Consider the following 23,515-nt stretch of genomic DNA (forward strand, 5'->3'; position numbering starts at 1 on the left):
ATTCATAAACATACCCTACCTGCTTTATACTATCCCAAAGATGAAAAGCAGCCATAAACTCTGCTGAAAAAACCTGATTACACTCACTTTGTATGGACAGAATGAAATAAGCCAGCAAGAATATACCATCAGTGTGGACACAAAATCTGTCTCCACTGCTAATAGACAATTTACCTTCCTAAAATGTTATGCTTTAAATGGAAAATGTGTCTCTTTCTTTGCTACTGACACAGTTTTCACCTTTCCTATAACATTGAGATATGTCTTTAAAATTGCATGTTCTGATATTAGTTCATGTTTTTCAAAGGTCACTTGTATTTCCAAATCTGTTGATGATAAAGCTTAGACACCAGGGAAATGATTCTTGTAATGGCTTTGTCTGTTCAGTGTCTATTTCTATTTCCTGAAAGAAATCAAATCATGAGAAATATTAAAGTCCCTGGTCACATATGTGAAAGTTTCATAAGTGACTTCTGTATTTATTTTCCTAAAAGGGATTCATGACCTCTGAATTACTCTGCTTATAAAGTGTTACATCCAAAGCATACAAAAGTCAATTCAAGTCTTCTGAATAACATTTAGTAGGCTTAACACCAAGCTTTAAAGTTGAAGAACAAATGTATCCCTGTATGCCTGGGTTTTTAGATTGAAAGCCATTGAACTTGGCCATTAAGAATAATTCAATGATATGAACATTATTTGTTGTACTTTTAATTCCAGATACATGTCAAAGTCTTGGGAGGCCATTTCCTCATTTTATCCTCACCCCCCTTACCGTTACACACTGCAGCCTAAAGAGGCTGTCAAGTACATACGCAGCAAACCCAGTTAATGCACACAAAACCTGTATGTTATTCAGCTCTTTTCTTTATAGCTTGCAGCACCTTGCTTGAGCTGTGAATGGAACTGTCTGTGCATGAACTCAGCCAGATCGAAACGCATCAGCAGATACAAGAGCCGTCTACTGGTTGTCTTTCCCCCTCTGCTAGACTATCTCTATTTTCTCAGGAAATAAAAGATGAAAAGTTCTCAAAACTCTGTGATTTCATATACTCATCTTCAAAACCATGTAACACCTCACAGATCTCAGTCGTAATTAGCAACACAATTTTGAGGTTGTTTAGCAAGAATCCCTCTCTACTGAAAGTCCTGCAACATATTACAAGGGTTTGGAGGTTTTTATTACTCCTGAGATGAAAAAAAAAAAAAAAAAAGAGATTTATTCCTCTCCCAATGGATTAAATGGCTTCACATTGCTTTCAACACAGTGTTGTCTTTAGCTTGAGTCAGAGCACTCCACAAGAAAGCTTCCATCTGCTAAAACCATTATCATTGTTTTCTACAAAACAGGAGAGTACTCAGATGAACAGACCCTGCACTTCCTTTATTGGGACAATAGAGTAATTGTTTTTGTTGTTTGTTTTAGCCATTTTTAAGCAACAAATAAGAATTCTGGCAGCCCGAATTAAGTGCTGTCATTCACATTATCAAGTGATTTCATTAACTGGAGAAAAGAAAGGAATAAGGATCTGCAAGAACACAATTTTATTAACTGTAGTGGCATAAGTAACAAAATATTAAATACATGAGTATTATCACTGGCTTTTTCACTTTAGGAAAAAGCATATATGAATATATATGTTTTTTTCCCCAAGACAACAATAGGTGCCCCAGAAGCAAGCTCAAATAACCCTGTGTTCCTACTCTGAACTGCACATTGGCTCAGCTAGACAGCTAACCAGAGATCATTTCATTCAAGCATAGGGTTCTGGAACAAAGACAATTACTACTTTTGTTCTCAAGAACTAACCCTTCTTTTAGAAAGGTGACATCATTACCAAGCGTTAGTCAACTGAAAGAAGACTAAGCTGATTCCCTGCTACTTTGCTTACTCCCCTTAAAGATGCATTTTACAGCCTGTGCTCACAGGAAGACAATGCTTATTTTTAGCAACATCCTTGAACGTTTCTACCAGTGAGCAGATCTATAAGCAAACAGTACAATTGCTAAATCTCATTGATCCAAGCGGGTTTTGTTACTGAAGAACAAAGTTAAACAGACTACAGTGGTGGATTTATATAATGAAATCAAGCACCAAAGACTGGAAAGAACACCACAATCATCTTATGTTTGCTTTTTATTAACATTTTAATTACAAGAAAAATAAGTAAGAGAACAAGTGGAGGTCACAGCTTATGTTTCCAAGCAGAATAATTCACATCTACAGTTCTGAAAACATTACAAAATTCAGACCATGCAATCGAGTCCTGTGACAGAGATACAAACCTGCTCCAGATGATTTGACTTCAGAAGCCTTCAGCAGCAGACCTCCTTTTACCTTCTCTTCCCATGCCAACAGCACCTGTTCTGTCATATTATACACTATAAAATTCCTGACAGGAATCCTGTGCTACTTCACAGGATTTTAATTCACCCCAGACAGTTCTAAAGCAATATTTCTTGAATCAAGACAAGGACAGAAATTGCAGATCCTCAGGTTTGCCGTTTTGGCATTGCAGAGTACCAGAATCTACATCTCCATGGTAGCTTTCATTATTCCATATTCTATGACTGCATGGACTTAACACCCTTGAGGGCACTAAGGCCACAGAAGGCCTTAAATATGTCTTCATCACCCATCCTTCTGCTTCAGTCATAAACAGTGTACCCCCAGATCATTTATGGAAAGGTAAAATGCAGATGAAGCACTGCTGCAGTACTTTGCTTTGGCTGTGCTTGCTTGGGACATGAGGAAGTGCCAAAAGTAGGTGCACCCTGGGGACACATGGGATGGTTTGAAAGCAAGTAGCTGTTAGCACCTAGGAGATAGACATCACAAAATATATATCATCTGGTACAGAAGAAGTACCAATTACTATCCCATTCCAATCTTCCTGCCCTCCACACTCCACCTTCTCCCACAGAAGACTACTCCAAGCTCCTAAGGCTTCATATCTTTTTTCAGGACAGCCTGTCCATAGTACAGATCTCAAATGTTGAGCTCCTTAGTAGAGGGAACATCAGATTTTCCTGCAGTGCCCACCCCAGGTATTTTACCACCAGAAAGAGCAGCAAATCACATAGCCTCAGTCCCAGATCTGGCTGAGAAGCAGCAAGACTAAGGGCAATGCCTAGCAGAAGATGTCTCCCCAAAGGATGATGTAGCTATTGCGGTTAATGATGGAGCACTACTTGCAACAGCACAAAGGAATCAATCCAATCCTTCCAGAGCAGGCAATAAACTAAAACCAGGGATGGACCATTAGCATCAAATCCTTCCTCCAGCAGACTCAGACCATCTCAACTACTGTTTCCCACAGTTGCAGGAAAGCTCATTCCAGGTTCTCATCTCTGAGTCACTACCAAAACAGAGAGATCATCCAGAGTGAACACAGAGCACTGCCATCCACACCCTCTCCACACTGAAGGATGTTTAGAAGTACTTAGTAACTCAACTCAGTAAAAGCTCTTCTCCAAGAAATCTTTTTTTGGTATGATCATCAAACTGAAGATTCTTGCTAAAAACTCTGGTGTTGAGGTTCCACTAAGATAGGTGCAGATATGGGCAACAGTGTGTGTCTTCAGACTAAAGCATTTCCTCACCACAAACACATCTGAGAATTTAGCCACACCAGGCTGGCACATGAGATTCAGTGTGGGTCATCCAGCAGCAGGCTGAATACCAAAATATTGCATATAAAAGAAGGAACAACAGAAAACCAGGTTGTCTCATTGGCTGCATTTGAAAGATGGTCATGGGGTAGCAAGAAGAGAGCAGCTCCTTGGCTGTGTTTTCTAATCTATGTCTCCCACCCCAGAAGACCCCATGGCAGGACACTTGTCTGGCCTCAGCAGAGCAGCAGGGGCCCTGGCAGAGGCTGACTAGGCTGCCATCAAAGCTGCTGGCAATCTCTTCACAGTGTCCTCCCCACACACACAGGCTGGCTGGATCCTTACCAAAACTGTAAAAATAAACCTTAAAAGATTATTTGCTTCAATGTTTTGTTGGGAATCTTTTTTGCTCCTACTCCTCTCCCAAACAGTGAGCTTATTGCCAAGAAGGCAGCCCACATAGAAGGGTTGATACAGGCTGCTAGACAGGAGAGATATTATGGAAGAACACTTTATCTCCACAGATAAAAGGCTGGCAGCAGTAAGGAGGAAAGCCCAGAAGCCTGTAAAGATTTGGTGGAGGCTAAAGAGGAGCCTTCATGCACAGAGTTTTTCACAAAGATTTTCCTGGTACTGTAGAACAGGGATGACCTTTACGAGGATTAAATGGTCTGAATATAAAGCAACATACTGCTTATGCCTTGTACTATACAAGGGTCCTTCTAAGTGCCATTGTATGGTATAGGGTATTTTGTGCATATAGCATGCTTCTGCTGTGGAGAAAAGAGCACTGCTTTAGGCAGGGAAACAGAAACAATACAGGTGAGCGCAATGCCTAGTTGTGCTAGAAGGGAAGTAGGCAGGTTTGGAGAAAGGCAGCCTGGAACAAGGCTGAGCCTGTTAACCCCTGTCCTGTGAACAATTCACTGCAGCTCACAGCTCTCTGTTCCCTGCACTAAGCACTTTGCCCTGTTGGCAGAACGGCTGTCCCAGTGGCATCCTCCTCCTTAGTGAGAGGACAGAAAACATTCCGTGTGTCAACACTGAGGAGTTAGGACCCTCTCAGGGCAAGTGCATGAGCCTCTTGGTCTCCTGGTACAGCTGAATGGTGACAAAGAGTGCGGACTAATATACTGGTACCGTGGAGGATGAGGTTTTCTTGGAGGATAAGAAATGCATCCTCAGTGGAAGAGGGCTGAGGTATAAAAGACAATTTGCTGCAGAGACTCACAGAAACCACTTGTCTTCCATGATGGCTCACAGGGCCTGTAAAATGACAGTAAATGAGAGTTATTAGTTAACACAGCCATAAGCTGCACACAGGGATGTGTGCTCCTTTTCAGCTGAGAGATCCCTGATAACACCACCAGTATGATTAACCTTGGGTACACAACCATTATGGGCCAAACTACACGGAAAGTAGTGGCTGAGCATCCATGCATAGACTCTTACATAGAGTGAATAGTATAAGGTGTGTCCACATTAGATTTAACTTTCATCAGGAATGGGCTTCCAAAGCAAATTTCCTAGTCATCCTTACTGGCTCCCACTGTGGCCAAGTTCTGCAATATCTGAACCGAGAGTGCACTTACCAAGTTTCAGCTGCTAAGGGCACTTGGCCTTGCAGCAGTAACTCAGAGTTTGGGCACTGCATCCTTAGTGATAGGCATTGTACTTGAACAGATCTGCCCCACTTGGCCTCCACTGCTTGCTGACAGGTATAAACAAGGTGAGCATGAGACAAGCGATCCATAAGCATAGGCAACACTAGACACACATTGAAGAAGCAGCAAGTTTGTGCTGCAGGTGAACCATAGCACAGCCCAGGCAATCCACTGTAGAGCACAGCAAGACAGAACAGTATGGTCACAAGACAGACTGCAACACTTGGAAGAAAGACTTACATGTACCCCTGATAATGCCTATTAAAGTTAGCAAAAACACGACTTTCTTCAGCTTCTTTCTATACTAAAGGTGTATTTTCAGCGTTCTGTTTTTCTCTAATGGATATAAAAAGCACACCAGGCTGGAACAGGCCTGGCAATTTCAGTTTCAGCTACAAACTGGTTTTAGTATCAGTTTTTATGAATCCTTGAAAAGAGGCTCAGTTTTACTTTAACAGGACTGCTGACAGATCATATTGTAAACAGTGATAGTACATAACATTTACAACCTTACAACTGGATTTAGCAGCTGGCAAAATGTGAAGAGAAGCTATGGAATATGTTTCCAAGAAGTTAATCCCACTCTGAAGTCAGCTCTTTTTTATGGCAGAGAAAACACGATAAAACAGACTAAGATAAGGTTCAGCTAAACATGCTTTCTGAAAGGACATAAATATACATTTTCCAAGAAAAAGGTTGTACACCTAATTTTTAAAGTAGTGGTTTACTGTGTCTCTGTGGAAAACTGTGGAAAAGACTACTTTTTAACCTATGGCTTTAAAGAGAAGCTCAGTGCTTTTCCAGGCCAGATGGATAATTACATAGTAAATAAATTGTCTGTTTTACATCACTGCAGCCCAGAGAACCAGATCTCAGAAATGGCTGAGGGATAATGGCGCAGTTTGAGAGACATCCTGAAGAGTAAAGCTGAATATGATTATCTCATATTCACTTGCTCTGCACAGACTTCACATTCAACTTAAGAGCAAGAAATTTAGTGTAATGAATTAGGTATGCCAGGAAATGGGTTTTGAGAGATTCTACTGAAGTCACTTTTGGCCTTTGTTTTCAGTAAGAGTAATATCCCATGTAATTTCCATCAGTGAAAAAGAACTTCCAGTTTATTCTTACAGAAAATATCTTAAACACAAGACAGCACATTACAATGTGCAGAGTGTTTTACAGGTACAAGAACCATCCTAGCCTGTACTGTACATCATATTGTTTATATACTCACATATAAGTAAAAAGCAACTGAATTCAGAATAAAAGTATATTTAAAGTGGGAGCATTTAGACTCATTAAAACACAGTAGTAATACAGTAAGTCTTGCTGCTAAGTATTGTATGATGCTACTGTTTCTGAAAACATTTGGGTCCAATTCATTGATCAAACAGAGGCCATCTTAAATGCCCACTGGACACCACTAAACCACTGTGCATCAGACCACTGATGTGAAAGTACTGCCATGTTAGGAGGTGATCGTTCACCTCACTTGCTAGCCTGCATGGGGCTTTGTGGCCATCTCAGGTAAGCCTGCATTGCTAGCTGATCATCCTCTAACCTTAGCGGGAGCAGAATTCAGTTGTATGAGACAGACAATGCTGAACACAAAACTCCCATCTGTGTTGGCAGCAATGAGCAGCACTGCCTGGTACATTTTACTGTTGCACTCTAGAACCAGTGGGTTTTGTTAGTGCCTTGAGAGAAACTCCCTACCTCTGATGGTGTTTTCTCATGGATGAAGTGTGGCAACGTGTTCTGATGGTTGCAGATTTTTTTCTAAAGAGGATTCGTATCCCTCTCAAGACCAGGCTAATCTCTCAATCTTATTTACTGCAGTACAATCCTATCCAACTGGTAAATCATGATGTCATCTGCACATGCTGCAGACTCCTTCAGCTGCAATTCACTTTGTGGAACAACTTCTTATGTATCTTATCTCAGTTAACTGTGGGGAACTGAACCCTACTCATGTCTTATTTCCATGAAATGTTATTCCAGCTAGTTCACTTCAAATAGTCATCTATGGAAACAAATCCAAAAGGATTTTGCATTCTTGGTTACAGTGGGCAATTTGTCTAAGAAATGAGGCAACTTTCAGTTCAGAAGGAGTTTGCTCACTGTAAATGGGAAATATTTAGGAAGTCTGGTTTAGAGTCCTCCAAATCCTCTTGTACCATCACTGCTTCATCTCTAATTCAGCACGGTTTCATACTTGGCACTCCACTGCCTTGGATCAGACAGACCAGCTGTGACTACCACCATTAAAACAGCAGCATCGGGAGCCCTCTTTTTTTCATAAGCAGGGTAACAGTGACTGAGACCTGCACTTTAAGAAGTACCAACCCCAATAAAGACACATGATATAGTTGATAGTTGTAAACAAAGCACTTAAAGCTACAACACAGCAAGTGCTCAGAAACACATGTCAAAACTTCCTTTGATCATACACAAAGCGCAGAGTTCAGAGGCCGTATGGAAAACAGCCAGAGGCTGCATGTATGTCCATATGGAGACCGTTACAGAAGAGAGATCCACCCATAAAGATTAGGTATTGCTTTAAACGGGCTTATTCTTTATCTTTCCATGTTGTGCATATCTGAGTCTCTTTCCATCTGCTTCCTCTCCAGAACATTAAAAATAGCATTCACAACAGAGACGTTAAAAGTCTTATTTTTGAGCTCTAACAAATCCTGCAGCCACCGGCAACCCCAGCTGCTTCCTCTTCCCCAGGATCACTGCCTTTCCTGCTACCTCCCTCTGCTAATAAAATTCCTCTTAAATCAACACATTACTTGGAAAGTGCATTTATTGCAGCCATAGATAAATAACTAGAGGGAAAAAAAACCCTGTAAGTAAGTAGAAAGGCACAGGGGCTCACAGCTTCATTAAACTACTCAACTTTTATCAAAGTCTGTTTCATGAGCTAATGGCCCAAGTTAGCCTACATGCAGATTTCAGGCAGCATACACTAAAAAATAATTTGAAAAACACACTCAAACCTTCACGTGGAGTCTCAGAACAGAAAAAGAAAACATGCACAACATTTCTAAACTGTCAGAGACATTTAATCATTGTGGTCCACAATGATCATTGTACCAGCAAGACTGTAGTACCTGTGTTGTTTCATTCTCAGTATCTTCAGCACAGCTGTAGTGCTACAGAAAACAGAAAAAGAAAGCAACAATAGAGAATAATAATTAAAACCCCAAACCCTCTAAATTCAATCAATGTAATATTTAAGCTCACAACAGGGCAATGAAAACAGAACTGTAGAAGGATGGTTGAGGCATTTTCCATATACTGCAAAAGACAGCTCTTGAAGAGGCAGTTATGATGGGACATTTTGCAACGAAGAGAGTATGAAATTTTTTCAAAGCATTCCAAACTCCCACAAAACTAACCACCTGCCTCTTGAGCTGAAGAGCCTCCAACGAGTAGCAGCCAGCTGAGATCTAAAGCCAAGATCATTGAGCAAAACTATTCACATACCCCACAAAAGTATTAAGTTCTGTCATTTGGCTCTTACTCCTCCATTATCTACAGTCTTAGACATTAGAAGCCAATTCATCTTTCTGACTCAAAATATATTTTGATTACACTGCTTCATGATTATCATGCTCCATGGCATGCCCTCTGTGTTGTTTGACAGCAATAAAAACAACAGATTTTAAAGATATAGGAAGGTAAGTGATGGTAGCTTCTCACCATACTTCTTTTGCGATCTCTAACAGAATCAAGCGCAGAGGCAGAATGCAGCACCATTGGGCGCCTACTTCGAATACAAGTGAAGTGCTGTGCTGATACAACGGCTAACAAAGTACCTTATTTTGGTATAATGGAATGCTATAAACTTCAGTTTGCTGTGTTTAAAGCATAGAAGCTTGTATAGATACTTTAACTCCACTATTTTGCCTTCCAGAATACATCTTATAAGAAAGATATGCATTAAAAGTGCAGCTTGTACCTCTTGGGCCATTGCCTACCTAGGAACATGAAAGTCCTCTGAGGAGAATTAAGGCAAAGACAACAACTGACTTAAGAATCTCTTTCTGAATCAAAAACTAACGGCTCTAGAGCAGAATTCTGGTTGGCAATGAGGCTTAGAAATGCTTTAGTAGCAGTCTTTGGTCAAAATCAGATCAGAAAAGGGACCAACACCTCACAAGAAAGCTGCATGCATTCACTCAGAAATGTAAAGTGTTCTGCTGTCCAGTTAAACCCCGACAGTCCTGTTTCATTGAAGGCATTTCCTCAGTATGCTACCCGAATTCTTCCAGAATGAATACAATATTATATGCCTGTCTTTCCATTGTCTAATAACATCACGACTTAATGGAAGTCATCAATTACTTATTCTAGTTTGACCACAGGCAGCATGCAGACAAAAAGAGGGCTTGGTATTTCAGCCTATGATAATATATTTTTCTGCCTTTCAATCTGCATTTTTATTTTAAAACTGTATTGTTTACTAATCTGCAAATCTCCCAAGTAACAGTTAAGCTTTGAGAATGAAAAATTTTGAAGCTTGTTGAGATTATTCAAACTGATATTTTTTAGTAAAACACTCATTTTGTATTCCTTCCCCATTCATCCTACCAAAAGGAAAACAATACAAAAAAAAAGTTTTCCACTTTTAAACCCTTTTCACTTATAAATAGCTTTGCAAATCAAGATTCACAAGGAGAAATGGAAACTGATGGTGAAAAGAACTGCAAGAATGAATGGACAGACTAAGAAATCCCACGCATTGTACCTAAAAGTCTCACCAGGCCGCATCCATCCAGCTCAAACAGCTAAAAGCTGGCTAGATCAGGCTTAAGTGAGCTGCAAGCTTTTCCTGTTTGCTGGCAGCTCAGAAAATAATTGACAAGTTAATTTCAAATTGAATTGGACATTGTAACTGTTGTAAATAAGATGGTATCTGGAAAAGAGATCTGAAAAGATGAATTTGTTACCATTCAAAGGTAAAGAGGAGGGACACAGCTATAGTCTCACAGAACACAGTAGGGGTACTCCCTCAGGATACAGGCAAATGAGTTCAGCACCTGCTTTGGTTCAGAGCAAGGACCTAAGTGAAGGTTTAACTGAGATTATAGCATGGTTTGGGTTGGAAGGAATCTTAAAGATCATCTAGTTCCCCCTGCCCATGTGCAGGGACACCTTCTGCTAGACCAGGTAGCTTCAAGCCCCCTCCAACCTGGCCTTGAACACTGCTAGGGATGGGGCAGCCACGACTTCTCTAGGCAACATGTGCCAGTGTCTCACCATCTTCACAGTGAAGATTTTTTTCCTAATAGCTAATTGAAATCTCCATCAGTTTAAAGCCATTCCCCCTTGTCTGTCACTACATGTCCTTGTCAAAAAGTCGCTCTCCAGATTTCTTGTAGATCTTCTACTGAACTTCATACAAAATACAAACACGCAAAAGAATGAATTATTAGGATCGGAAACTGTGATAGAAAGATTCTAGCCCTTGCAGAAATGAGCATTATGTAAAATGAAGTCAGTGTAACAAGCCGAGGTAGAAATAACCATTTCAGAGTGTTTACTAACTGATTCGTCAGGGCACTTCCCTCAGATTTGCGCAGGCCACATCTATTTAAAAAAGCAGATCAAGTTTGAACCTTTATGTCCCAGGTGCCAGCTAAATAGCCTTTCAACTGGACTATGGAAAACATGGGTGGTCACCAACCCCTCAGTTCTGTCCATAGTATGACAATGAGAAGTGTTACCTCCAAAACCTGGCTTAGATCTGCTTCATAAACAAGTTCCTGAAATACTGGCATACCATGATTATGTGTGTGTTATCAAGAGAATACAAGCCTGGGCTACCTAACATGCAATTTTATTTCCTCATTGGCCCCGTGATCCTTACTTCTAAATGTACAAGTTTCATTGTGTTTTAAATGAACTGAACTACACTACACTTGTCAAAGGCTAAGAAAACATACCCATTACCACATGCCAGCTGATAGGTGATCACTTCACAAACTGTTTTAACTTAAAATGCTGAACATTAAAGTGAGGAAAATTACCCCATTTCTAAGAGAACTGCTCACTGCTTTCTGAAATCCTTTTGAAAGTGACGAAACAGCTAACTCCTTTTAAAGCTGTCAATGAAAGTCAGTTTATCTAAAGAGCCCTTCTACAGCAGTCACCACAGGTTGGCCTCAAAGGACCTTGACACTTGTACTCTGGTAGTTTAGGGCTCTGTATCATTGATACGATTTTAATATTTCTTTTCTCTCTGTCAAGGATGTCAACTGTTAATGTACCACATTAAAACACTAGAGCTATCAGGAAGTGCTATCAGTTCTTTGGTGCAATTCCACAGAATATAGAAATGCTTCATTCTGCCTCTCTTACAGCACTGCACACAGCCCCTGCAGTGCTGTCTCAGGAAGGCTCACAAAGAGCAGTCTGCTCTATTAATTTTCCTTTCACAGATCTACCAGGGAGAAAAAAAAATTAAGTGAAATGAAATAGCTTGTCCATATTTCTGCTCTTTTAATATTTAAAGCACTATAAAACTTATTTAACAGCCTCAGGATTTAAATTTTAGATCATCTTTGAGACACTACAATACTAAAAATTCTAGTTTTGAAGAGAAAGCTCATTCAAGACAAGGAAACTATTACTCTGCAGCTGCATCAGCATTTTAGTCTTTCAGGCACAGCAACTAGAGGAATACAGATCTTCAAAGGCTGAGAATCTGGAAAGGACAAGAGGTTTCGAGGTTAAGTGAACAATATACCAACAACTTTCTCCCAGAAGCATCCAAATACATAATCTCTCCTTGTAAAACTGTATTAAGCCCTCAGAGCATTCAAACACAAAATTAACAGACATCAGAAAAGCAGCCACCTCTCTCCCTCTCCATCTCTCTGGGGAGTCTCACTCTCTCTGGAAGCTGGAGGCATTTTGCATGTTTCTTTTTGCTGAATAGCTCACAACCCTTTGCCTTAAGCATTTGTAAGTTCAGGCTGCCTGGGCCTATAATACACTGACACCTAACAGCCTCACCTGGGAAAGAAAGGGGTAAAGGGCTAAGCAACTGCACGTACCTCACTGTATCTCCTCACAGTCAGAGCTCCAAAACACAGAAACATACAAGAATCTGCCAAAACACAACTCTATGTCATGTGACTCTCCTAAAGCTGCTTCTTCAAATGTTGGACACAGCTGTGAAGTTCAGAGTATTTTCTTTAAAGCCTTCCCAGAACATCAGTCTCGTATGCCTGAGTGACTACAAATGTCTTGAAAATGTTCTTTTTGCCTCAGTAGGTGATACAGTTTATGACTTCTTTCCATCCCTTACATAGAAGGACAAAGACCAAGAACTGTATAAGGAATTAATTTACAAGCAGAAAACCAAGGCAAACTAACAACTTGTAAGCCAAGCCAACGTAACTTGGCTATGAAAGATACTGGCAGAATCTATAAGCAACTTCAGAATTTGATCACATGCACTCATCTCCATGTGCAGCACCTAATAAATTACCTTTTCTACAATAACATTTCCGGAAGTATGAAGGATTAAACCTGTATTTTTTGTTAACAATTAAAAATAGCAAAAAGATCATCAACAAAAACTAGATGTGATGAACTATCCTTGCTGACTTACAGGTATCTTAAAGTGTAATACACAGGAAAAAAAAACAACACATCCTGGACATGTGTTCAAGTAACACTGCTACAATAAGCCACTGACTGTAATTTGGATATGCTTTTTCTGTTTCTTGGTGTCCAGCTTTACAGTCTAAATTATGGAACTGATGACTTCTGATTTTTATTTAATAAATACACCAATAATTCTTATTAAGAAAATGTAAGTTTTAGCAATTGACACCAAGTGAAGGTTAATATTGTTCTCATTGAAAAATTGTCTAACTTTTATTACTAGAACAAAGTATTTTAAGCTTCTAATTTACATAATCAAAACAGGAATAGCTGCATCATTGTTTTAAACTAAGAAAAAAAAGTCATGACCAACAGGACAAATGCATCTCCAAATACTGGACAAGCATTTTCAATCAAAACTATACAATTCTCAAGATGCCTTAGTTTCACAGGGTTTTTAGAAGAGATTGCATGGGGGGGTTATCACACTATTTATTGGAAGAGGAGTTAAGAATTTGTGACTATACCTCAGCATATTTTTGTCACACTAAGACATCTGGGTTCCTGAGGTAAATTATTACACCGTTGAGTTTTTGTGCAAACTGATAAATTATTAATTTGGTTTAGTTGAGATAACCACTACTTTAACAAGTGCCCAAATCCTCCTGCAAGTATTCTGATACCTATTTGAAATGCGTTTCCCTCTCAGCCATTTGTACTGTACGGTGCCAAAGTATTTTGTAGAAACGAGGACACTTATTTGCAAGAGGTATTTGAGATGTTCTCTGTGTCATACTGTAAGGACTTCTGATACGACTGAATCGCTTGAACTATAAGCTACGTAACTGAAAAGCTTTACCTGCTCAAGTTCCTGGTTTCCTAGATTTTTCTTCATGCTTGTCAATATAAACACATGAAGTTTTAAGTACACTTATTTATTATAAGCCTGCATATTCTTACATTACTATAATAACATTATATAGACACATCTGTATGCTCTTTATTTGCAAAACTAATTAAAGATCAGCATATTCCACAGGATTCAAAGCACCCATTCCTTGGATGCCTATACAACAATATAACCTGAGAGTGAGAAAGCTCAATGACAACACCACTTCCCAAACTTCTCTATCAGTGGACAGACAGAAAAGGAGGGAGAATAAAGAAGGGTAGCTGGTAACAGCTAATTCTGTGAAGCTGCCAACGCATTTGGTCTTACACTCTTGTTCCATTGCAATTAAAAACAAAGTCAAACAGCACATTCAGCTCAGTACATTCTTGCATATATACATCTTTCTTTTGTAACAGCTGCTCTGAAATTACTTTCAGAAGTGAGGCACTGCACTACAGAAACACAGTTCTACTACAGGCCTCTATTTCCACACTGCAGGCTCAACTCTTTCACTTCCTAAAATCCAGAAGGGAATGAGACCAAGAATGGTATAGCATTATACTATCCCATTTGGAGCTCAGCCCATTGACTGCACTTTAAAAAATAATCTAAATTATGCCTTAGTCCAAGCAAATTATTACCAAAATAGAACTGCTCAATAACCCCAATCTCTGCATCTATAAAGAAACATATCTACTGTCTGCTCAAGTCAAAAAACACAAGCTTATTTATTTGCCTGGACTAGCAAGCTAAAGTATTTCACAATTTTGTTCTGTGTTAAGAGGTAAATACTTCAGAAAACACCATGTATGAAATTTAAAATATTCTCCAGTTGAAGGTGTGAGGAACAATGCTCAAGGGAAAATATTTAGGAATTAATCAAAAATTTATGCTCATTTTCACTGTTTCCTGCATAGTTTTTGAATTTACTCTGGACTTATCTTCTCTTTTTTCCTACCTAGTTACCTCCACAGGATGGATGAAAAAAGATTTCCACCAGCATATTTAATGAAAAACATTTCTTTCAAGCAAGGCACAAAATTTAGATTTATTTGATTAATCCCAATTCTAGTTTTACATTTAGTACAAAAACCAACTTGAACGTAGGTGTAAATACAATTTCCACAAAGTAGTTCAATGAGATTTAAAATCAGTTATGTATCCAGAATCGTAAAGCACAACTAAAAGCAGCTCAGGATATACAGATTGTTTACCATAACTGGTGAAAGAGCTCATAATGCATGAATATATTTAACAAACTCCAGTAATAAGTTATCTCCTTTCTAATCTTTCATTTGAAACATATTTAGCAATTCTGTACCTAACAAAGAAAGCATTAAAGAATGAGAAGTGCAGATAAGTTTTACTCAAGCTGAGGCCTAAATGAAACACACAATCAAAAATTAAATAACAGAACAATGACTTAAATAGTTTGGCTGAACATTAAGAACATAAATGTTAAATATAGAAAAATAGCAAGAAGTTGAAAGACTTAATTTACTTCTCAAAGAGCCTATGGTGTACTGTAGCTGCCTGAAATATTTTAACAATTATAGAAAACCATATTTCCAAGTTTGGTACATTTGTACTGTCTAGATGACATACATTTAAGACAACCATCCATGAACTTATTTACAAACAGGAGCTTATTCATTTTAAAACTTGTATAAAAAAAATCAGTTTTGGCACTACCCATAAGGCAATGGATGATATGTACCTAAGATAGCAGAACACATAATGAAAGCAAAATCAGAAGAAAATCATACATTTTAGCTTATTAAAGAAACTGTGAGACTTTAATTATAATTAAAGAAATTAAACAGCACTTGCAAGTCAATAAAACACCCTATTCAAAATACTGATGATTCTTTCTATACGGAACAGGATATAGCTTTAATCTGTGATGCCACTGTGCCATGTCTTGTAGGAGAATCTGATATTTCTATGGTTATTAAATTATCAAACTAGTTTATTACCAGAAAATAGCAAAATGTTTAAGGAGAACATGATGTGACTTTTAAGCTAAGCATAAAAAAAGCATTACTCTGAAGTCCAGCCTTTGTTAACTATGTAAAAAAGTAATTTTGCCATTCATGTCACTGAGTAAAGACCACAGTTTCAAACTTTATTGATATGAATGGTTTTAACAACTTTCTTTTTGCATTTCCAACAGCTTCAATGACAGTGGAACCTTAAAATTCAATTTCAGTGTTGCCATATTTGTACTGCAAAGACTGAAAATGTCCAGATTTCATAAACTATGGATTTCATTTAAATTTAAAAAATAATCCTTGCATTTATCTTAAATTTATAAAAAGATTTTTTTCCCCCTGAAACTTAAGGCAAACATAAGTTTTATTGGTTATGTTTCTTTAAGTCTGAGCAGGTGTATGAGGCTGTTTAAATATCAAAAAAGCTAACGCCATATACAGTATTACCAACAAAAGTAAAGAATAAGGCAGCATGCACCCTTAAGATGAAAAGAAAATTTAATTTTACAAGATGTTTAAATAATCCAAAGGCAAAAAGGTCTGTCTCCCCTAAGAGTATCTTCATAAAACATGGAAAGTTTAGAGGACATCAAGTTACTAAAATATTCCATTCAATGTTTATACAAATACATTACTACAATTATAAGTATACATACAATCAACTGACATCTCAGTGTTAACTAATTACTTAAATTTACAAGACAAACATAAATAAAGCTGTTAAAACAGGCAAGTACAGTACTGATCTATCATTCAGCACAATGCATTTTTCATTTCTTTCGCCTTGAAAAGAATCAGATTAGAATTGTGCGAAGTCGTTCTCCAAACCTAGAAATAAAATGAAAGAGAATTAAGTATATCTATGCAGGTATTACAACAGCATGGGCATATTCCAAATGCTTAAGTCCTGCTTCCAGAAATGTAATTTACCATTTAGCAATCTTCTGTCTGCTCTCAGAAGAGGCCACAGTCTTTAAGGTTATTTTTAATAATGACATCGGTTACAGCATCGAAAACAAACTGCACATTTTTTGTGTCTGTGGCACATGTGAAGTGAGTGTAGATTTCCTTCGTGTCTTTTCTCTTGTTAAGATCTTCAAACTGACACTGAATGTAAGCAGCTGCTTCTTCGTAAGTGTTTGACCCTAGAAGGATAAAAATTGCTCAGTAAGCAAACTGAGAAAGAACAAGATGCACAGTGTATCTTTGAAGGAAATGGTTCTTTGGAAATAGTTAACCTAAACCTGAAAGGGAATAGTTCCACAGCCATTGCTTTAAGATACCACAAATAAATTATGAAGGAAACCTTTCGGAAACATTTTTAAGAATAAAAACTAAGGAGACAATTCCAGCTGCAGAAAGAGCCTTTCCATTTACTTCAGCAGAAGACAAACAAATCATTAATGACCCATCACTGCTCCCTAGATTAGGATATTTTGTTTCCTTCATTCAAGTTACTTGCTATTTGATTTTTATGTTTTTAAAAGCTTTGGGTTTTTTTGCAAAAATGCATATGCATTCCCCCTAATTTTTACCTCCAATCTGCTATTTTCAGTACCATGGAATAGTCTGAAGTTACAAGGAAATGATACATAAAAAACCTAAGACTTGTTGCATGAAATAATCCTCTTTTCTTTTGCTATGTATTTCCTGAACAAGCTACCTCCTTCTAACATACATGTACACTCCCTGTTGAAATACACTCTCATGTATCCTAAGGGATTCCTGCTAGCAAAAAAAAAATTACATCCAAGTACATAAATAGGAGGACATCAGAAAAAAGAATGGACTAAATAAATTAAGCTGAAGAGTTGCAGCAGTTTCATGTAAGTGCTTTCAGTGGACCAGCATTATTTCACTCAGTTGAAAATATGCCTCTGACTTAGCACCATTTTATTTGTGATCATAAAAACAACCTCCCCCTTCTTAATTAAAGTATTTTTGATACCTAAAGTTTAGAGTTATCAAGCTCCCCCTGATTTGTGCATCAAAACAGAGGCATTTTAGCCAAAATTACTTGACTCCTGCACCCCCCCTCTAATACCTGCATATTCAGGGTAGCAAATAGTGAGAGGACTCCTTTTGATTTTTTCTTCAAAAAGATCTTTCTTGTTCAGGAAGAGAATAATAGAAGTGTCTGTGAACCACTTATTGTTGCAGATACTGTCAAACAATTTCATGCTTTCGTGCATCCGATTCTGTAATTGGAAAAAACACCTCGCTGTATTTCAGACTTCAGTAGTAAGATCAGGATACACATTACTGAATAGATACAAATGAGCCAAGTAAGTTACAGAACTACGTTTCTAGCCTACAGAATCACATTTTACCACAGGGAAACACCAAGAAGCCAAGATCACTACAAAGAACACTTCCACAGGCAGGGTTTAGTCAATCTTCTTTCTTTCTTCTCTTTTCCAGGTTTAAGCTGTTCAATATCTTAGGAATTTTTGGTGTGTTTTGACATTTTCCAGTATAGATATTCTACAAGAGTTGCTGAGTTACCTGAATTGTCCTGCACCGATTAGATGTTCTGGATACTGAAAATTAAATTCTGCACCTAGCAGAGATTCCAGCATAAGAAAAAAAAAGAAAAAAAATGGTTCTACAGGACTAGAGAATCAAGTGAGCATGTTTTTTATCTCTTAGCATAATTTTTTAACTGCACAAAAACAGACCAACGTGTAAGTTCTTTGGCCAAGATCCAGTTATTAAGTAGCAAGGTCCTAGCTATGACTTTCTTTGACTACATTTGACTTGAAGGGTTTTTTCCTTCCTCTTTCCTCCCCAAAATATATTCTGTAAGAAGTTTCAGAACTTGAGGATGAGCACAGAAATCTGTCAATGATTCACACACTACGATTAAGCATCACTTTAGACCACTCTGTGCATACTGATATGGAGGAGTCACACCTTGAAAGAGGGTAAAGGAACAGAGGGAGTTAAAAGGGAGAAGGTAAAGAAAAATTTCTGCAACTAAGGAAATAAATCAGAGAAACACATTTAGAAAGAAACAAAACCTTCAGGTTTTGAAGACTGAGCAAAGGAAAACAAAACACAAAGTACAAACACAGAAGTTGAGCAATTTCTTATTAGATACTTCCAACATCCATAAAGAGACTAAAACATATACTACTGATAACCTATCCTCCTGAATTTATGCATCCTTTAAAACAAGAAAGAGTGTGACTGGAAAGAATATTGTCTCAGTATTCCTTCTGAGAATATGAAGAAGGACTTTGAAACCTGAAAGCATGAATTTTATCACCATTTCTCTGAGACCTTTCACACAAACCCCATACATCTTACACAGCAGTAAAACTCTAGAAGATTTCTAGCTTTCCTTTCAAAAACTTATTTAGTTTGAAAGAACTAAGGTTTATCCAAGAACATTCTTCAACATTACAGTACTTGCCATTTCCTCGTCTTCAGCCAAGACCAAGTCGTAATCACTTAATGCCACACAAAAAATAATTGCTGTAACACCCTCAAAACAATGAATCCACTTCTTCCGCTCTGATCTCTGGCCTCCAACATCAAACATTCTGCAAAACAGAAGTGCAAAGCAGAGAATGGACTTTAGAATTTCTAACTTTCTGAATGTTAACCAATAAAATCTGAAATTATCAGCTGTACACGTGATCACAATTTCTAAAAAGGCATTAAAACACTTGCAACGTTTATCACCATTTAATGTCTCAGTATGAAAAAAAAAATCTATATAAAGCCTTAAAAAGCATTCCTGTACAACATTTTATAAAATATGAGAAAGGGTGAGATGAAAGCTAAACAAAACTACTTATTTACGATATTGTATTTAATAATTGATTGTAATCTATAAAAAGTAAAAACGCAGTTAGCTTTACTAAACATAAACTAGATGAAAGTGTTATTCAGCCTTTAGCCCGAATGAGTTAAAAACTTTAAAATATTGAGTTAAAAGGTACTGACCAACAGTGTAAGATTCTTTACAAGCAGCATGGTGTCCGACAGTTGGAAATAGTGCAATACTAAGGAAGCTCGATACAATTAACATTGTTATTCTAGTATTCTGAATGTAAATATATGAAATCTAATTTTAATTTTTTCAATCGTCCATTTTATATAGGACTTTTTTAAGAGACACATATTTTCAAAGTTCTCTTAAAAGACAAAACAAGCATCACATAATAAGAATAATTATTTTCCCTCTAAAATGCAGTTAAGGGGGTGGGGAAACTGAGCTCTGTGTGTGAAACTTGTTTCTTTTAAATTCTTAGCTTAGCAGGAAAGAAAACCTTTCTGAATGGTTTATCTGTAATTGAGCAAACTGAAAGCCTTATGCAAGGTCTTTTCATTAGCACCATGTATTTTCAAAAGCAAGTGTTGCCACAACCGCTGAGTTATGCTTCTTTAAACCTATTTAAGCAACAAACATCGTTCCAGTACCCATACAAAATGGGATACAGGCCAAAAGCACACCAGATATTTCTTATGGTTGCTTTCAATTCTTTTCTTAAGATCATACAAGTTGTTTGTTCCAATCCTCATCCTAGCGAAAGACTTTGACATATATTTTTTTGAATCAGGGTGTTTACAAAAATATTATATATATCTGGAAAGCATCACAGATCACACAGTTGTTAAATCTGACCTGTATTTTTGTTACCCCCCTTTCCTGTTTACCCTGGACTGTAAGACTGTGTGGGGGCAGGCAGATAAAAAAAAAACAACTCCCAATGTTAAGTCAGTGTTCAACATGACTAGGTAAATTGCACTTGAAGAGGTTCAATTACAGTTGTTATTTTTAGAAATCTTCAAGTGTTCTGAGGTGCAACACTTATTTCAAAAAAAACACAGTAAAGACCCTTTGCCTTCCTATAAAAAATTATCAGAAACATCATAACCTCAAACGAGGTCTTCTACTTGTGTATGCTATTGTGCAAGTGACAATATCATTGTCCAATTAATGTTCTACAATGGAATAATGCCACCTTAAAAACACTTTGAAGATGACTCCTGTTAGAATTCAGAAATGAAAAAAGGATTCCTCAGAAGTGTCCCTTACCTTCAGAGACATCTTTGAAGGGAAATCTCTGTCTGGATATCAGCCTATATACACGCAAGTCAGCCACCTACTCCTAATTAGTTCTCAAATATTAGTGATGGCTGTATCCATAGGAAGGCATTTTGTACTCGTATACCTTAATAATACCTTAAATCTTAGTTGTTACTTCGAGCAATTCTAACCCTAATGTTTTATAATTTTGTATTAAGACCTGAATTCATTAGGTTATCAGAAGAACATTTCTACAAAATAAGGTGTTCTTTGAAGGCAAAAGAAGTAAATAATCAGACTCAACTTCTGAAATAGTCTATATAAAACATAATGAAGATGACTTGCAATTTGCATTTGAGATTGAATCAATAATCAAAGCTGGGCTAAGTGCTTCACAGAGAAGGTAGAAATGAGGCTCAACGTCAAAGAATCTAAATGCACACAGCAAAACAGGAAAGAAAAGATAATGAAAAACAACTCAAGTACACAATATTGCACAGCTAGTCGCTTATGTGCCCTCATATTGGTATAATCAAGCCTTTTATGCCTTTAGTTCATCTTAAAAGTTCTTTTCAATGTTATGCAAGAATATACGTCAAGCCCTTCCAATAACTCTACGTTATCACTATCTCCTAAAGCACCTAAAATTTAAGCACCTACTGTTCAGGTGTTTTACATGAGAGCCAAATACTTCCAAAGACCTGTCTTTAGTTTACACATTTTATAGAAGTGTAATCATGTGGTCCTTGTAATAGACTTTATAGGACTCTAATGATATGATCTTTTTAAGAGCCAAAAAAAAAAAATCAGTACGGGCTGGAAGTAGCCACCTGCATACAATCACTGAGTGTAAAAGAATTTAAACTCATCTACAATAGGGTCTGAACAAGAAATGTTAGTTAAGTTAGTGAGAAAATTGATAGCTCCTCAGAATACTGAAGACCTCCCTTGAGGGTTGGCCAAGAACTACTCTCAGGTTTGCAAGAGGTTCATTCCCATTTAACAGCTATTATTTTAAGGATTAATATGAATTTTGTATACTTAAACCCTAAAACAAGGAAGCAAAATATATTTCTACAGTCCAGATGACCCTGAAGCATCCACGTTACAGTACTCGCTATGCATTTACATAAAAAAAATACTTTCCATTAAGATACCAAACAAATATACTGACTAGACATGACAACAGTCTCTGCACAATTTAAACGCAGACGCAATGTGAGTTTTACTGAATTTTCTTCCATACTTCCTGATCAGGAAGAGGTAGGGTATTATTGCATTTAAACTATCCTATGCTTTTATCATGAATGTCTTTGGGCATAAAATGTTCAGATTTTTAACATTATTTTGTCGATCCCACAAAACAGGAGACATAAGTCATACTGAATTACTAAATAAGGTACTAAAGTACAACACATTTTAATTAAGTTCTCCAGGAAAATGTGTTTGCTCTTTCATACAACACCAGCAAATATTCATAAGCCTCCAACTCTCCAACTGAATTTAAAGGGACCAATCTGATAAATGAACAACTATTTAACATGGCAGAAAATTGAGCATTTTGAGATTTATTTACATATAAAATATCTTTACAAAAAGCTTCCAATACACCCAAAGCATTCATTATTTAATATCTGCATAGTTATTTCTGAGTTATTACAAGAGTTCCAATAATTCTGCACATCCCTTCAGAAAATTCAGCCAAGCATGTAGAATTTTTTCATAGGGAAAAAAAGGATGGGGGGTGTCCAAGTTGTAATTTAATAAATTTGTCTAACAACATCATTGTACTTTACAGAAAACCATAACAGACAGATGAACATGCAGCATGATTTACATACTTAAAATGAAGATCTTTGAATGTAAAGTGAGTTTCCACTATTCCTGTAGTTTTCACTCTAGTCCTGAGAACATCCTGTTGGGTTGGAATGTAGCTGGTTTGTGCTATCCTGTCCAAGTCATTCAAGTAACTGAAGGTAAAAATAAATACTGCTTTCAGTCATTCATAAAATAGCAACATAATTACAAAGAAGATCTAGGTCCATTCATTATATTGTGCTTGACTTACTTTATAAAATAGCTTTCTCTGAGATAAGGCAAAAAACACGACACATACTTGCCCTGAATTTTCCAAGGTTTTTTGAAATTAGCTTTAGAGACAAAAAAGATATTTCATTCCAGAAGAAAACATATCCAACTGACTCCACTACAAAGAATTCTTCTTTTGAAATCCTAAAATGGTTCCTTTTGAAATCCTAACACAGTTCCACTTGCACCAATGTTATTTGCACTCACTGGAAGAACACCTTCATTTTTGCAACATACTGATCTACAAGTTATTTTGAGTAACCAAAGCTCAAAATTACCCTGGACTTGATAATAGGTATGAAAATAGTAACTCTGTATTTTAGCCAGAATTAATGTGTTTAAGAAAATGCTTAATACTTTAACTTTCTATGAATAATTTATAATTGCACACTTTTTATTTCATTTTAATTTCATTACCAAAATTCCTGCAAAGCAGCCCAACATTTCTAAAAGCCATACAAATCTTATTGTGCTTTTTCCATAGTAAATCAGGGAAGGCATTATGATGTTCTCAGACTGTAACCAGAAGTTTGCAATTTTAAGAATACAATTGTATGGCTGGAAGAACAGTCTTATGAAATTGGAGGCAGAGTTATCTAAAACA

General features: G+C 37.2%; 1 protein-coding gene across 1 annotated transcript in view; it reads right to left on the reverse strand.

Moving 5' to 3' along the window:
• Positions 1-16,265: 16,265 nt before the first annotated feature.
• The window catches only part of LOC133276492 (guanine nucleotide-binding protein G(i) subunit alpha-1), a 33,865-nt gene continuing 26,615 nt past the window's right edge, over positions 16,266-23,515 (reverse strand). Inside the window, exons 5-9 of the mRNA XM_061467342.1 lie at positions 22,665-22,793; positions 19,201-19,330; positions 17,830-17,983; positions 16,716-16,930; positions 16,266-16,613 (exon numbers count right to left, since the gene is read on the reverse strand). Of these exons, the coding sequence (XP_061323326.1) occupies positions 16,740-16,930; positions 17,830-17,983; positions 19,201-19,330; positions 22,665-22,793 (604 nt within the window). The 3' untranslated portion in view covers positions 16,266-16,613; positions 16,716-16,739. The remainder of the gene's footprint in view (positions 16,614-16,715; positions 16,931-17,829; positions 17,984-19,200; positions 19,331-22,664; positions 22,794-23,515) is intronic.

This window comes from Pezoporus flaviventris, unplaced genomic scaffold, assembly GCF_033815535.1.
Source record: "Pezoporus flaviventris isolate CSIRO_AGI_PZ_B2104156 unplaced genomic scaffold, CSIRO_AGI_Pfla_v1 ptg000045l, whole genome shotgun sequence".
Lineage (NCBI taxonomy): Eukaryota > Metazoa > Chordata > Aves > Psittaciformes > Psittacidae > Pezoporus > Pezoporus flaviventris.